Raw genomic sequence first — 17,325 nt, 5'->3', positions numbered from 1 at the left:
CCACCTCTGTAATACGAGTAACCTTGTAAGTCGCTCTGGATAAGAGGGTCAGCTAAATGCCATAAATGTAAATGTAAATGTAAAACGTGCGTGCGAACAGCCAATGAGTGCTTCAGCTCGCTGATACAGCACGCTAGAGCATTTCTCCCCTATACCAGAGCTAAAGTGACTGTCATATGAAACAAAGACAAAAAAAAGAAAACAAAATTAAAAGAGAAACCGTCATCTAGTCTGAATTATTCATCATGCTGCAAACCTTATTAAAGCAATAGATTTACTACTTTGTTTGTTTTATTTGCATATACATAGTGTGGACAAAATGGACACGTATGCATATCCTTCTCAAACATATATAGAAATTAACTATTTCTATAATTAAGTTTCTATAACTTGTTGGAGTTAAATAAAGAATAATCAAAGATGAAGGAAATATATTGCCTTTTATACATATGGAACGGCAATCCTGCCTTTGCTCTGCTGAAAGGTTTCTCACGAACTGTTCATTACTATTCATTATAAATAAATAAATAACTACTGCGGTACTGCGTCGGGTGTATGTACTTTGGCCAGGAAAACGAGACTTATTTGTGATAGCTACCTTTTTTAAAATCCTGGATCAATTACAATTTATTAAATTAGATTTTTCCGCTAGGATGGGTGATTTCGTCCTTCCTGTTTTGGGCTCGCGGGTGTTGCCGGGAGTTTGTGTTTCGTTTGAACAGTGAATGTTGGAAATCCAAAAGCTTCAAAGTTCTGCAGAATAAAACAGACAGGTATGGCGAATTTAAAGCGGGAGCGGGATATCGATGACGACGAAGAAGAAGGTAATGTGGAGTTATGTTTTCTAAATGCAAGCTGCTTTTACTTTGCCATCAAGCCAAATAAACGTGGTAGGTGCTAGCCGGGCAGCTAACAAGCTATTGTAGCTAACATGAGTGCACGTTTCAGTTTGTAGCCCTGATCTGCTAAATGGATGCGAGTGTGTAGCTTTGAATCCATTTCAGACTGATCAGATAACATGATAGGGTGTTTTTTTACCGAATCACCGAACGGCCGATAAATAAACAGCCTGACATGTTCTGATGTTTCATTTTTTTATTCAGCTAACTTAGCTAGTTATCTGCTCTTTATCATCTCTAGCTATGACTTAACATTTAACCAGATTAGATAGTTGCTGAACAACTATGACCCTAAACTAAAGAATCTAGCTACTAAACTATCTAGCTACAGATGCTGGCTACGAACATCTGGTTCGTTTAATATGACCACGAAACCCCGAATGAATGGATTAATTTGTAGTATAGAAATCTCCTTTTGACCCTCTCAGTATAGTTATGTCGAGGCACCAAATTGGGAGGTCCGGTGGCTTTATTCTTAGATTTTAACTACTAGCAATAAAGCTTGGTAGACCCAGAACACTGGTAATGACGTTATGGTATAAAAATTATAAATTGTTTAGTTAAGTATATAGCTAATATGCTGGCATGATGAACGTATACATCAATTTGCATTATCTAAGTTTCTATAATAATAACTGAAACCACCTAAAAAGTGTATTTGAGAGAATTTAACAGCAAAAAAAGAAAATTGTGATAATTTAGACACACAGTTTGTACACAGTTTATACACATACTATGGTAATTTGTGTGGTATATGTTTTTTTTTTTTAAATCACAAATTTCACCTGTGACTCCCAGAGGTGCGAGGGAAAGTGCCACGTTCTCATGACACTGAAGACAAAAGAAGCCGGCACTGTCCGTACCTTGACACGATCAACAGGTTGGGATATACGATGTTAAATAATGATTGAATGACATAAATAGTGTGAAACTCTATTTGAAGTCAAATTTGAGTTCTGTCATAAGCTGTTTTGTTTGTTTCTTTTATTTAGGAGTGTTTTGGACTTTGACTTTGAAAAACTGTGCTCAATCTCTCTGTCTCACATTAATGTCTACGCCTGTCTCATCTGTGGAAAATATTTCCAAGGTAAATACTTTTGTGTGAGCTACTTTAAAGTACCAAAATTTTTATGAATACAAGAAGAATAACAACAACAGCAGCACTTACACTGGTGCTAATATTGAATGATCTGATGCATGATATTTTGTGTGCATATTATAGGTAGAGGCCTGAAGTCCCATGCGTACACCCATAGTGTTCAGTTCACACATCATGTCTTCCTAAATCTTCACACACTCAAGTTCTACTGTCTACCAGACAACTATGAGATCATTGATTCATCCCTTGAGGACATCACGGTAAGTTGAGAGGAAAGCATGAATGAAGAGTACCTTATGTAATTGGTTTAATTAGTAAATGAAATGCATAAAAACATATCAATGACTAATCTCATGATTTGGGTGGGGTATTACATGTAATAAATATTAAAAGAATGACCCAGTAATGATTATGTATTGGAATACCATCAACCATTAACCATCAATTACAGTGGTAATAGAAAGTGTGTGAACCATCACAATTTTCTGTGTTTCTGCATGAATCAGATCTTAAAGTAAAACAAACAAACAAACAAAAAACTAGATCACTTTCAGTAACTGGTGTGCCCCCCTTAAGCAGCAATAACTTCAAACAAACCTTTCTGGTAACTGGTAATCAACCTGGCCATGCATTGGAAAAGCCATTGATGAAGGGCTTGCAGAAGGGTAACAGCAGGATTACAGTGAAATGGGTTATCACATCTCAGATCAAATTGATTAATTTACAGAAATGTAGAAAATTGTAAAGGGTTTGCAAATTTTCTAGTGGCACTGTATCTTAGTATTGATTAATGAGTGTTTGTGTTTCTTTGCTCCTTCTTAGTAGCAGTGTTAATCAGAAATTACATTTGTTTTACTAAGGCCACTACAAGCCACCTCGTTCCGGAGTCTGGAACGCCACTGGAGCAAAACTTTCATCATTTGTAATATACTTAGTGGCAGTACAGATGCTGTCCCAGAGTTTGCACCTCATGTATTTCTCAGAGTCAATACTGTCCAACAGGCATTGTTGTATATCTTTCCTTTTATTGAGCAGACTTGAGTAAATTTTATGCTTTGGTTTTTAAGATAACTGAAATCCTCCTTTGTGAAATATGGTCCTGTAGACTGTGTTGGCTCTGATATACTTTTATACAGTATATATTACCAAGACACTAGGCCAGTGAATGAGTCTAGTTCTGGAGTATATTTACATTTTACTTAAGTATCCCCACTTAAAATGCTGTGTAGTCCAGGAGTAAGCATAGTGCCTGTCTTGGAATTCAACCCCTAGTGACTGAGTTTGGGGAGTAAATAACCCCGGCAATGAAATGGAAGGTTCATGTTATTAACTGTACTGTGGGTGTGCCTGCTTTCAGGATAATTCTGCTCTTTAATTACTCATGTTTTCATGTATATATTATTATTTTGTGTTATTTGTATTCAGGTATTAATGCATTGTTTCTGTCTGTAGTATGTTCTGAAGCCAACGTTCACCAAACAGCACATCTCCAATTTGGATAAGCAGGGCAAGCTGTACAGGGCTTATGATGGCACAACATACCTGCCTGGTATTGTGGGGCTTAATAACATCAAGGCCAATGACTATGCCAACGTAGTTCTACAGGTATGACTATCCAATGATCCAAAAAAATTATGAAAAACTATTGTGTCCAGTCCTCTTGTGTATTTGTTTACTCTGTTAATACATCTGTTGTGAGGATTAGAGCTTTATGTAACGTGCATTACCTTACCTCCACTTGTGGGTAGCGACCCACTTGTAGTCAAAACAGCTGTAATCTGCTGTACCTGGTACCAGACATCTTGGGCTAATAATGATCATGTTGCGTTGTTTGACTTGAATTGAGTGCAGTCTGCTCTGAAACTTTTATTTATCTTGTTGTGTTAGGCTATTTGGAAAATGGCACCTTTGGTGGCAAACCACCTCATTTTTTTTTGGTTTGCAAATATATCCACATGAGCAGAAAATTGATTGAATATCCCTTACTTAAAATAACTGCAATGAACCAAACTGGTTCATTCTTCTGTTGGGATGCTTTTCTGGGCTTACCTCAGCTTGGTTGTTGGGTGTGGTGGTGGGTTTCTCTCACCCGTCTCCTCTATTTAATTCAGCTCGAGTGGTTGAATTGGCCAGTCTGAAAACTTTAAAGTCTAAAACCTTTTTTCCCCTTTGGTGAAGTCCTATGTGCTGGTATTTTTTTTTTTTTTTTTTTTTTTTTTGGATCATAGTCTTTCTGACTGATGAAGTTCCTTAAGGCTATATTGGTTGTATTTTTTTGAAAAATGGTAGGCGATGTTTCTTACTGTAAAATTCATGCTGCCTATACTATCATAAGTTACATTATCAGTAAAGATTTGTGAGCCTTGTCCAGGAGCACAAGTTTATCTTTACGCTTGTCACCTTCATACTGCTGTTTGTCAAAGGCCCTGTCCAACGTGCCCCCCTTGCGAAACTACTTTTTGGAGGAGGAGAACTATCATGGAATCCGGCGGCCGCCTGGCGACATCATGTTTCTGCTAGTGCAGCGCTTTGGGGAGCTCATGCGCAAGCTGTGGAACCCACGCAACTTCAAAGCTCACGTTTCTCCGCATGAAATGCTGCAGGCGGTGGTGCTTTGCAGCAAGAAAACTTTCCAGATCACCAAGCAAGGTATTATAAGAGCAGACTAACATTTAAGCTAGGCGTTTGATCCCAGGCTTTAAAGGATAATTCACCAACAAAGAAAAATAATGAACACATTACATTACCCTCCCCATATTACACCAAATGCAGTCAGTCAGCCAAGACATTTTTGCACATATGAATTTGACCAAATATGCAGTATGTAGTCATTAAGTTTGTATGCTGCCACTTGGTGGGGTATAAGCTTCCATGACTTTATGTGCCTTGTAGCTCCAGTGCAAAATTAAGCCAACTCATTCTGCCAAACATTGCTTGATTGACTACATCTGGGCTAAAGATCTTCACTGTAAAGTCTTTAACATGACTAACGTCTAATGGAATAGTTATGTAGTCATTCTGCAGTGAAAAATTTCAGATTTTGTATTGATGCCACATAGATGGAGATCCAAGTGCATCGCTGTTTAATGAACTAGATGTCATGCTCTCTTTGCCCTGTAGGAGATGCTGTGGACTTTCTTTCTTGGTTCCTAAACGCACTGCATGGAGCCTTAGGTGGAACTAAGAAAAAACCTTGTGAGTTTCAGCTTCTGTTCACTAGCAGTTTTGTGCAATGTTGGGATACCTTTGTGTGTGTGTGCATATATGTATGAATTATTAAAAAAAAAAAATTGTACATTCTATAAAATGTTCATCATTGCATATCTTGTTTATTATTTTATTATCTATAAGATTGCACTTATTTAATAATCAAAAAGTGTTAATCAACAGACCATATTTGTTAATATGCTGTGCTGATTCGTATTTTGCAGCTATTGTTACAAAAGCATTCCAGGGATCTATGCGTATCTTCTCAAAGAAGCTTCCTCACCCAGATTTGGTATGTCAAACACATGATTTTTGAGTTGAATAATTTCACTTTCATACAATAATTGTTTGTTTTGCCAAAATATGGTTTCACTGTTAAGAGGCCTTTTATGCACTTTCAAAAATATATTGGCAAGGTGAGAACAGGGGAGCCCTATTTCTATGTCAGTGGAATTTAACATAATTAATAAAATATTAAATGATAGGTGCAGAGGTATGTTCTCTTCTAAAATCAAGGATATTAATAGAGTTTATCCTGCTTATTGGAGTACCTGTCTCTACTGTCCAGTGAAAGCTTTCTACTAAATTCTGGAACATGTATGATGTATAAAATTAATTGAAACAGACATTCAGAACCTCTAAACGTCACAATCTTGCCCATGGCGATTATTTAAAATTTGTGTTGTCCCATGACTCCGCTTACATCCAGCCTGCGACATGGATGTAACACTGAGCAACTGAGCAACAATTAATTGTAATCTTGATTTAAGGTCCTATCACCCAGCGCAATGTATAGCGTTAGCAAACTCTGTTCTGTAGAAGTACTGCAAATAGAGTTTGGATATTTTGGCATATCATGACATTAACAGTGCAACATTGCCCATAGTTACTACTGTAATGCAGGATTTTGGGGGGAATTTCTTACAACAAACTTTTAAACTTTTTCAACTTCTCTACCAACCCCATAAAAATGAGAGATACTGTGTATTTTAATGTGTTATATAAGTTATATTTTAGATAGCAGGCTCATTATTGTTACTTACCTTATCTTTCAGAATGGATATACTAATTCTGATTAAGATTCTAAATGAGCCTAAATGTAGAATGTTAGAAATGTTCCCTTTTGGTGTAGTTGTAGTGTAGTTGATCACACTGTTTACTGTTATTTGTTCCATACTTTAGTCCACTCTAGTTAAAACTGTCCATCTGTCCTCTCCGTTGCAGCCTGCTGAGGAGAAAGAGGCTCTGCTGCAGAAGGAGGAGTATCAGGAAGAGATGTTTGAGTCCACTTTTCTCTACCTCACCCTTGACCTCCCTACTGCACCCCTGTATAAAGATGAGAAAGAACAGCTGATCATTCCCCAAGTCCCTCTCTTCAACATCCTGGCAAAGTTCAATGGCAACACAGAGAAGGTACCATCTATAATGTCTCATAGTGGATCAGCACCAAACTATTAAAGGGAACGCATCAAGTTATTTATTTTTTTCTTTTTTATTTCTGCATAAGTAAATAGTTAATGTCATTAGACATTTAGGGAAAGCTAGCCTAGGGAGTTATGTGGTAAAATCATCCAAAATGAAATGTGGAAATGAATTGCAGGTTTACTTTTTAATTTTGTATGTGCCAAATTTGTACTGAAAAACAAGTTTTGGCTTGAAGCTCCTTACTCATATGCCCTTCTTATACTCTCTACTACCCAAACTGGAAGTCCCCCACTTATCAGTTTGCATAGAAAATTAAATTGCTATCATTTGTTGACATTGTGTCCCTGCGACTCCTACGAAGAAATGTGACTACAATGTCTGCAATGCATCTGACATCAAACCACTCTGAATGACTTAATTAGACTAAAAACAATTAAGATGATTAGTTAAAATAAATCATCCCAATCTAATACATTCAGTTGCCATGTGAGTGGAAATGAAATATGGCCTTTGCTCATGTGGAACCTTCTTCTCTCATTTTCTGCCACAGGAGTACAAAACATACAAAGAAAACTTCCTCAAAAGGTTCCAGTTAACCAAACTTCCTCCATACCTCATCTTCTGCATCAAAAGATTCACCAAGAATAACTTCTTTGTTGAAAAGAATCCCACCATCGTCAACTTTCCTATTACGTGAGCATTCTGTTTTGGCGTGTGTGAGGGCGATTGCTTGTTGTGTCATTTAATAGTCTTACTATACTCTTATTTTATACCAACCCTTTGCAGGAATGTTGACCTACGCGAGTATCTCACAGAGGAGGCCCAGGCTACGGAGAAGAGCACAACCTATGACTTAGTGGCCAATGTGGTGCATGATGGCAAACCTTCAGAAGGAGCATACAGAATTCATGTCCTGCACCATGTGAGTGATTGTTAATCTCTGCGTCACAAGGTTCATGTTCATAGCTGCAGCATGTATTTAGATGCAGCACATATTTACTAGACAGCTGTGTGTGTTTGAACATTTCACAGGGTACAGGAAAGTGGTATGAGCTTCAAGACCTGCAGGTGATTGACATCTTGCCACAGATGATTACACTGTCAGAAGCATATATACAGGTTAGTCTGAAAATTATTCAGATGCTTTCAGAAACTTTGGCGAGTGTCTGCAGATCCTTACTTTTTATTTGCCCTAAAAGCATAGGGATGTAACAGTATGTGTATTTGTTCCAAACAGTCACTGTTCCTGGGGTTGTTGGAAAGCAAATATCAATGCCTCCAGACATCTTAAAAAGTTTAGTTCTTTGTGACTTCCTTGAGGATTTCTCTTTGAACTCTTTAAAGGGATAACAATAAAAAAAGCAATGTACATTGGGGCAAAAACGTATTTAGTCAGCCACTGATTGTGCAAGTTCTCCTAAATGCACAATCCTACTCCTAAGATGAGAGAGGTCTGTAATTTTCATCATAGGTACACTTTAAAAAAGAGACAAAATGAGAAAAGAAAATCCAGGAAATCACATTGTAGGATTTTAAAATAATTTTTGTAAATTATGGTGGAAAATAAGTATTTGGTCAACAAAAGTTCAACTCAATACTTTGTAACATAACCTTTGTTGGCATTGACCAAGGTCAAACATTTCCTGTAAGTCTTCACCAGGTTTGCACACACTAGCTGGTATTTTTGCCAATTCCTCCATGCAGATCTCCTTTAGATCAGTGATGTTTTGGGGCTGTCGCTGGGCAACACAGACTTTCAACTCCCTCCACATATTTTCTGGCTAAGCCACTACAGGACCTTGAAATGCTTTTTACGGAGCCACTCCTTCGTTGTGGGATCATTGTCATGCTGGAAGACCCAGCCACGTTCCATCTTCAGTGTTCTCACTGATTGAAGGAGGTTTTGGCTTAAAATCCCACAAGACATGGCCTTGTTCATTCTTCCCTTAACACGGCTCAGTCGTCCTGTTACCTTTGCAGAAAAACAGCCCCAAAGCATGATGTTTCCATCCCCATGTTTCACAGTAGGAATAGTGTTCTTGGGATGCAACTCAGCATTCTTCCTTTTTTTTTACCAAAAAGTTTTATTTTGGTTTCATCTGACCACATGATATTCTCCAAATACTCTTCCGGAACATCCATATGCTTTCTGGCAAACTTCAGATGGGCCTGGACATGTACTGGCTTAAGCAGGGGGACACACCTGACACTGCAGGATTTGAGTCCCTCTCGGCGTAGTGTGTTACTGATGTTAGCCTTTGTTACTTTGGTCCCAGCTCTCTGCAGGTCATTAATCAGGTCCCTCCAGGTAGTTCTAGGATTTTTGTTCCCTGTTCATGATCATTTTGACCTCACGGGATCTTGTAGATTGTAGATTCACTCTTCCCAGCCTGGTGCAAGTGTACAATTTTCTTTGTAGTGTCCTTTGACAGCTCTTTGGTCTTGGCCATAATTGAGTTTGGAGTCTGACTGTTTGAGGCTGTAGACAGGTGTCTTTTATACTGATAACAAGGTCAAACAGGTGCCATTAATACAGGTAACGAGTGTAAGACAGAAGAGCTTCTTAAATAAGTTGTTACAGGTCTGTGAGAGACAGAAATCTTCCTTGTTTGTGGGTGACCAAATACTTATTTCTTTCCCCCATAATTTACAAATAAATCCTTAAAAATCCTACAATGTGCTTTCCTGGATTTGTTTTTCTCATTTTGTCTCACAGTTACAGACCTCTCTCCTCTTTCTAAGTTGGAGAACTTGCGCAATCAGTGGCTAACTAAATGCTTTTTTTCCCCACTGTATTTATTTTATAAACAGGCATTTTAAATTCTAAACTAAAGACATAATACTATTACTACTACTACTAATGATGTGTACTGTATACATTATGTATACATACAATGTACTGTAATGAGTTGTTTTAATTTGTTAAATTTGGTAAAAAAGTTCACTATACATGTTAATCCCCCCCCCCCCCCCCCCCCCCCCCAGATATGGAAGAGGAAGGAAACTGAAGATAAGGGAAACAGCCACACAGGAGCATGATAAATGCTGAGGTTCTGTAGGTCTTCAAACTATTAGCATACTGTCTACACCAAAGGCAGTGGACCACTATTCACAGCCTTAAATCTGTTAGTTAATTCTGACCTTCATGCCATTTTGTTCCAAAATGTATGTGAATATTGTTAAGTTTTGATAGCAAAATTAGTTTTTTGTTTATTAAACATTTTAAGAACACTCATTGTGTGAAAGTATTTCAGTAGAAGCTGAGCTGTTTGATGTTTTATTTACATTTCATTTGGACCAAAATCACCAGAATATCATTACAATTCCAGGACAAAGAGACTGATGAAGGCTGATGTTTTTTTTTTCACGTTTGGCCAGTTCTGCATGCAATTAACATTAATTTGTCCGGAGACGAGCAGCTTTTATGGCCTGAGGTGAAAACCTAAGGGGCACACGGCACTGGTGTTTGAAAGTGTGAAATGTTATACAAGTTGTAAATAAAACAAGACTGCTTTGGAAGTTCTGTAATCAGGGTTTAATTTAAAGTATCTCCTGCATATAAAAAAAGTAATTGTGACATGATTGGCATAATAAAGTTTTCATATTTCCTCAGTACACTGTTTCAACATTACCTGGATTGCAAATAAAAGAACAAATACAAATTGTTGAGTGCTTCTTTTCTCGAAGTTCCATCCTCCTATTCTTGTCCCATACAGAAGAACTTCTAAATTAAGGAAGACATATTTATTTGGAAATTAGAAGTGAAACCTTCTGGAAACTTGGAAAAAAAAAATATTTTGTGTGAGGTCCTTTAGCCTCTGCACCAGTAAGCTGAAATGTGCTGTACTAGCAAATATATATAGTCGTAAAGTGACTAACTGACTTAAAGGAGTTCAGTGAGAGTGAATATAAGGTCATCTTACACATTCAATTTCAATTATCCTCTAAAGAAAAATGACTTAAAAAATGACTTCTGTGTGTACAAACACCAAGACATTTATGTTTAAAAATAAGTGACTATTGCACAAGCAAATACAAGTAATGTAATTTCTTCAGCTGAATAATTAAAAAAAGTTTAATACTAATTTTATAGCTTTTTGGCAACAGTATTAGTGCACAGGCTTTGCTACTGGTGTTATCCGTACAACACCCTTATTACTGTATCAGAATATGACAATGATTTTGGTTGAATTAAATTACCTGGCATGCATTTATGGCTTCTTCTTGTTTGCCCATAATCCTCATGAGTGACACGCCATGCTTCTGAACGAACAACTCGCACTGGAAAAATATGAAGAGTGAAAGTCAACTTAAAAAATAAGCTAAAATTAATATTAAATTATATTTTACAATGTTTTAAGAAAACTTGTTGAAGGGTCTTGTGCGACTTTTTCTTTTTCAATTCTCGGATTCCTGATTATTATTGCATTTTCTCTTGTGGACTCCCCTCTTCTATACACACACCACAGGTGTTTCATTGGGTTACAATCTGAAGGCTGACCAGGCCATTGCAAAACTTTGATTTTGTGTTCTCGCAAACATTTCTATGTGGAAGTGACTGTGCGTTTTGGATCATTATTTGTCTGAAAGTTTAACCCACAGCCAAATGTTTGCCTTCTGGCAGAGATTTTGGACAAAATGGTATTTAGTGGAACTAACTGTTGTTGAAACAGCCCCAAAGAATCAATGATCCATCACCTTATTTTATAGTGGGTATCAGGCCAACTCATGTGGCCATGTGATTACATTTGTACTTGTTTTATGACCGTTTTTGCCCAACAGTTAATTATGTATTTAATTCTGTTACTCATTACAGCACATTAATGACTGAGAATGCAATGTAGACCCTTATTTTTGTTGGCTTGGTGATCCAAGTTTAAGGTAAGCAATTTGCATGATGCCAATTGGGATATAAGCTTTCATTACTTGCTATTACAAACAGAAAACAGCAAAGGCTATATAATATATTCTTGTAGCTCCAGTTCAGCAGACAAGTACAATAACTGCTGTAAGTAATAAAGATGCAATGCCAGTGTTATGACTGTTACCCCAGGAAGAGCATTGGGGTGGAGATGGCAGGTCTTCCACAGTGCAGAGGATGTCTGAAGCTTAGTAGCATTCTGGCCTATGCGGATCTGTGTCAGTATCACTAGGGTTCTGCAGGACTGACATTCAGATGGTATGTAGGGCACTGAGAAAGGAACAGGACCGATAAAGATAAGAGTGAGTATGAACTGAAACCTTTATAGTACCAGTTTTACACAACAGAACAATGATCATCTTGAGTTCTGAATGAAATGCCTAGAAATGCACTTCTCAAATTACCCATAGCAGATCTCTCCTGGATGAGACACAAATGCAGCAGAGTGCAAATCGTATGTGGAGTGGCAGAGGTGAGCAGGAAGTCAAGGATCTGCTTGCCATACGTTTCCAGGAAGTTGTTGCACTGCTCTTTGTAGTGATCAGGCAAGTGATCACAGATTTTCTCCAGGGCCTTCACTACACTTTCCTGTGATATAGTTAAGATGAACAGCTTTCAGTAATGGTGTCTTTTTGTTTTATCAAAAATCAGTCAATGTGGTAGTAACTTTAAGCTCCTGCAGATTGCATTGCATGAAGATGATCGGGCTAAAAGTACATGTGTAGTGTGCGGCGGGATTCATAGACTAAGATATATATATATTTGTAAACATACTTTGCTACTTATAATGTGGTTTTATGCACCAAGAACTGCCTTAATGTACTTATTCAATCTCTTAGTCCTTCATAATTTAACAGGCTGTTTTTGCCCCTAATATTAATGGTACCAATATATTGAAATAATTCTGGTAGCCATAACAAAAAATGTGTTTGTGTGTGTGCTTGATGTGGTCCCTTTCAAAATAGAAAATTTTTTTTTTTCAGCAACTATTTTCTATATTGTGATGTGCAACTCTTACTTCAGTTCTCTCTTTTGGCAACATGTCTTCCAGTTTTTTGATAATAAAAAGACAGAATGTGCACTGGGGACTTATTTGTACCTGCGATTAAAGAAGAAAATGGGTTGAAAATCTAAAAGGTGAAGTTCAAAGTAGTGTAATTCGAATGCTTATCAGAACATCATAAAACAAGCCTTAGGGATGTACAAATTTATTTTTAAATCATGAAACATAAGTATTCATAAATACATTGTCATACCTTATGACCAGTCCCCGTTGAAGGCTGTGCTTGGATTAACCCATCTGCCTCCATGCTAACATGGAGAATTTCTGGAGCTTTGTTTTCTGGCTGGGTAGCACACAGTCCAAGCACCATGCAAATGTCACCCTCCTTGTGCGTCTGTGTCCAAGATAGGCTATATTAGATGTTGTAATGCCTTATATAATGAAATATAAATGAAATAACTGATATATAAATACTATACAATTATATGTGCACTTTTTATGACTTACGGTGAAGGAAAGGAAACCTTTAATGACAACTGGCAGGTAGGTTTCCACTTTTTGCATACAGTCATTAACAACTGAGACCTCTGGAAGACGTCGACAAAGCTCATTAAGAGACTCCTGGATCAGTTCCTATAAAATAAAATTAAAAATTTAAATAGAGAAAGGGTGCTGTAAGACTATAGCTATGCTCTAGGTTCACAAATGTTCCAGAGACCCACTGCTCTGCACATTCTAGTGTTTTCTCTGCTCAAAGCACACCTGATCCAAACAATCAAATTATCAGCAAATGTATACGGAGTTGATATTTGTGTGTCAAAGCAGGGTTAGCTTACAACAGCATGATATCATTGGTGTGTAAAATTTTGTGGACTAATCCACTGTGGACAAATCATTGTTAATTGTTCATTCTTTATGGCCTAGCCCTACAAACCACTGCCCTGTTTTGAACAACATGTGAAAGTCACACCACAATTTCTACACTTCCCTACAGCTTCAAATATATTAAACTGCCATTTTCAGTTCTGTATTCTGGAAGTGTGCTTCTCTGCAGATTTCCACATGGAAGAGAAGCTATGTTCTTTGTGCATTAAATAAGTATTTGAGGGTTCAATGAGAGTTCAATGAAATTTCCCTATGCTGTCTTACAATACCTTGAATGACCACCCTTGGCAAACCCTCACAAGTCACAGGCACACATCTATTCATACTCACCTGTGCGTTTTGTTTGGAGAGCATGTCCAAAAAAAGCTCTATGATCTCGGTACAGTCGGCACACATGTTTTTAGTCTAAAGAGGAGAGTTCATTATTAGTTGGTCCCACACATACATTTTTAAGAATTACTTTATCATTAGAAGAGCAGAGCTGAGAACAATTCCGTGGTTTAAATACACATCACAAATCTGATAGACTTTTTGTTAGGACTTCTCTCAAGAACAAATTTGAGAAGATATTGCTGAATGATATTTACCCAAAAATATTTTCAGACTTTGGTGTTCAAACGTTGCAGTTGCATTAGGTGTTTACATTTACATTCATGGTATTTGATTCACGCTCTTGTCCAAAGCAACTCACATTTTAATCATAGGTAGATGTTAGGAGTCTTGCCGAACTGCAGTCTGCCACAAGATGGGACATACTGTTACAATATTTTCCACTATGCTACACTAAGCGAGATCAGAATACACAGAATGAACCTATTATTCATGATGCACGGTCATGTTTTTGCATTGCAATATCCATATATTGCAGTATATTCTGATGCATCTGTACAGCACCTACAGGTAACAAACACACATCTACACATTCAGTCCAAAGTTAACTGCTTGTCTTGTGTTGTCTTGTCCTCCACTGTGCTATTTTATGGGATGATGAGCGCATAGAAACTAAAACATACTGCTTCACCTGATATACAGCAAAAAAACACCAGCAGCATGTGACATTACAAAGGTATAAAAACAACTTTCACAACCCCTTTCAGGTTCAGAACAGACAAATAATGTAGAAGTGCGGCCTTTAGCAACTACAACATTTTCAGGTCCTCATTTTAAACTGACATTGGTCATTTTGTTTGTTTGTTTTTAATAATGTATCAGTTTATACATCTTGTATATGTTTAAAAGTAATCCTGTTTAAGCAAAAGAAGAAGTGAAACGTCCTACCCCTTTACCCTACCACTTTCTATGTTTTAAGATCTTTTTATAGACTTGCTTGCTTTGTGTTAAAAACTGGTTCCTATTTTTAAAGTCAGTTGAAATATTTCCTCATATGAATGAATAACTGTACAGCTGCCTACCAAAATGTGCAAATATGCTGGTGTTGGATGTGGACAACACTGCTTGGTGGGCAGCTCCATGATATAGGATGATGTTAAAATATACTGATTCCTATCATACCATGAAAAAGTGGGAACATTCATAGGGGTGCAGCACAACACTCAACAGCTGTACATGGTTCATGATTTGACACTTTCCTGACCATTTGAACATTTGAATTAAGAAAAATTATGAATGTATCCATCTAGTAATCAGACCGAAGGGCAAGAAAATTGGGGATCCTGATGTAAATGTGCTCGAGTGGTTTGTTGATTGGCACTGGCTGTTTGCAAACTTTGGTTCAAATAGTTCATACAATGATTAACTGAATGCCTTTTCTCGGTTTCCTTAAGGATACCGCAATGTTCAGATGAATTGTTACAGGTCTATAAACACATGGATCACATTACTACTCTGAAAAGCCTTACCAATGTTTTACCCACTGCAAATAAGTGTTCAAACTTACTAGAGGCCAATTATTATGATGTACCATAAGCCATACTACATCACATCTTCGTGGTGTAAGTACATTTAAAAGCTAAATATGTTCTTAATTTAGTCAGGCAAATAAAATAATACAAACCAGTTACCATTGAAAGGCTGGATGTTTTCAGAGGCGGGGAGTACGGTCCTATGGTTTTTGTCTTTCCTGTAAATGATAAGACGTGAAGTAATTTATTTTAGCTGATTTTAGTGCAGAAATTATATAAAGGAACAGATGAGTTTGGGGCAGGGAGACTTTTTAAGAGCATGAGAAAGAAGCACTAAGAGGAAGCAAAACTTGAAAGGGGAACTCATTCTCCCCTGGGCCACACTGGACAGCCTTATCAGTTATGATACATGTAGCACAGTGCAAGTTTACAACTGAAATTGAACAGAAGCACTTTGGGTCAAACAAGAAAAGCAACATCCATGAGATGATCAATGTTATATGTTTGTGGAAAAAACAGGAGGACAAAGAACAGGTGGACTACTGGAGTTAAAATGTATACAAGACAACTTAAAATACATCAATGTATAACAATTCCTGCTGCAGAAAAGGCTGTTTTCATTGTCAGTAGTTAACTGATTATAAAATTATCATTATATAAACATAGTCTTTAAGATTGAATTGATATGAAATGTAAATTCAAGAAACACCTGCCAGAATAAGAACTGTTCACAGTAATGGGATTGAATTAGACATCTGAAGAGTTAAAGGCCTCTAACACCATCTAAAGTGTGTTAATATGATATGGTAACAAATACGCTGATGTTGGAGTGTTTTACAATATTGTTTTACAATATGTTTTAAAAAATCTATTCATGGAAGGACAGAACATACAGGCTGTTGTATGGCAAAAATATATCCCCCAAAGAATGCACTATTTTACACCAAACCTGAACAATGAAATTTTACTCAACAGGATTTCTTATTCACATCAATTGCTGCATGTGGCTAACTGGAGGAATGCAGCTTGAGTACATTTTCTGCAAAAGCATACTTAATATTTAATGACGCTCTGGCCTTTTCAGATTTTAAAATCCACTTGAGATTTAAAGAGCCCTACATACCATGGTTTTAAAGCAGAGTAAAAAAAGGGTTAATTTTGGGGCGAAAAAATATTAACACATCAAATCGCGTACAAATCAAACCCACCCAGATAATGTTAAGACAGCTTTTAGATTTACACTGTAAAATGGTTTGTCGATTCATATTTAAACAAACAAGATGTATTTAATTTAAACGTTTTAATTTAGCTAAAAATGAAAAGAAACAAAGCAACGTTACATAAATATATATGTCTACTCAAATCTTAAAACCTTCTGCCCTGTCCCACTATTTTTACGGGGCAGAAATCTGGCTCGTTATTGGAATCACGTGTAGGTTATTTATCAGTACCGCCAACACGGAAATGGCCAGATTTCGTTATTCCATTCTGTCAGTGATTACGGGATAACAACAAACACGGACGAGCTGGAAGCGAAGGTCGATGTTCTCTACTTACCTGCCGGCAGGAGACTCGCAAAGGCGAGCAGACAAAATGCAGCAGTTACCACAAACATGGTGTCAGTTAATGCTAAACGGTCAGTGTTTTGGGCTGATTTGAGCACGGATTGAAGTGCACTGCAGTTACATGCAGCACTACACGCCCAAATTAGAGGTAGCAATGACGGGGGATCGACAGAGGGCGGGATAGTTTCGCTTTCAGCCAGTCGGATTCAGCTTTGCTCATTATACTAACCGCCATTGCTAGCCTGCAGCGTCAAGTACTTCTGTGTGGACAAGCCCCGCCCACTGCGCTGGGATTGGCTACTGATAAATCGTTTTTGCTTATGCTTTTAAAACCTTTGATGAAAGCAGATATAGAATAACTACTACTGTCTGACTACTCTACAATTAACAAACTGAAATATGGCATTTTTTGCAGAACCACATTTCTTATTATTAGACACCTCCAAAACCATGATTGTT

The 17,325-nt window shown here is 37.3% G+C and overlaps 2 protein-coding genes across 2 annotated transcripts; one reads left to right on the top strand and one right to left on the bottom strand.

Annotated features, from left to right (window-relative positions):
- The first annotated feature begins 701 nt into the window (after positions 1-701).
- Positions 702-10,286, top strand: usp39 (ubiquitin specific peptidase 39). Its single transcript, XM_072664751.1, has 13 exons — positions 702-824; positions 1,698-1,779; positions 1,892-1,986; positions 2,122-2,258; positions 3,451-3,603; positions 4,422-4,647; positions 5,119-5,193; positions 5,430-5,497; positions 6,430-6,618; positions 7,181-7,323; positions 7,417-7,552; positions 7,663-7,749; positions 9,616-10,286. Exons 1-13 carry the CDS (start codon positions 776-778, stop codon positions 9,667-9,669), a joined length of 1,494 nt encoding a protein of 497 aa, XP_072520852.1. The 5' UTR covers positions 702-775; the 3' UTR covers positions 9,670-10,286.
- Positions 10,143-17,031, bottom strand: sftpbb (surfactant protein Bb). Its single transcript, XM_072664752.1, has 10 exons — positions 16,859-17,031; positions 15,461-15,519; positions 13,770-13,844; positions 13,062-13,187; positions 12,808-12,948; positions 12,570-12,650; positions 11,956-12,139; positions 11,679-11,821; positions 10,831-10,911; positions 10,143-10,354 (listed from the first exon to the last, which is right to left on the bottom strand). The coding sequence occupies exons 1-10, from the start codon at positions 16,914-16,916 to the stop codon at positions 10,328-10,330; spliced, it is 975 nt and encodes a 324-aa protein (XP_072520853.1). The 5' UTR covers positions 16,917-17,031; the 3' UTR covers positions 10,143-10,327.
- Positions 17,032-17,325: the final 294 nt, after the last annotated feature.

Source organism: Salminus brasiliensis, chromosome 20 (genome assembly GCF_030463535.1).
Source record: "Salminus brasiliensis chromosome 20, fSalBra1.hap2, whole genome shotgun sequence".
NCBI lineage: Eukaryota > Metazoa > Chordata > Actinopteri > Characiformes > Bryconidae > Salminus > Salminus brasiliensis.
The sequence above is the reverse complement of the archived record's forward strand: the minus strand, read 5'-3'. Positions and strand labels throughout refer to the sequence as shown.

Excerpts from the sequence above, each read along its gene's own strand:
- usp39 (XM_072664751.1), top strand. The coding sequence starts at position 776 with ATGGCGAATTTAAAGCGGGAGCGGGATATCGATGACGACGAAGAAGAA. Across the intron at positions 825-1,697 it reads CGATGACGACGAAGAAGAAG|AGGTGCGAGGGAAAGTGCCA; the intron begins GTAATGTGGAGT and ends TGTGACTCCCAG. Across the intron at positions 5,194-5,429 it reads TGGAACTAAGAAAAAACCTT|CTATTGTTACAAAAGCATTC; the intron begins GTGAGTTTCAGC and ends CGTATTTTGCAG.
- sftpbb (XM_072664752.1), bottom strand. The coding sequence starts at position 16,916 with ATGTTTGTGGTAACTGCTGCATTTTGTCTGCTCGCCTTTGCGAGTCTC. Across the intron at positions 12,949-13,061 it reads AAGGTTTCCTTTCCTTCACC|ACGCACAAGGAGGGTGACAT; the intron begins GTAAGTCATAAA and ends TCTTGGACACAG. Across the intron at positions 12,140-12,569 it reads TGCCAAAAGAGAGAACTGAA|GAAAGTGTAGTGAAGGCCCT; the intron begins GTAAGAGTTGCA and ends ACTATATCACAG.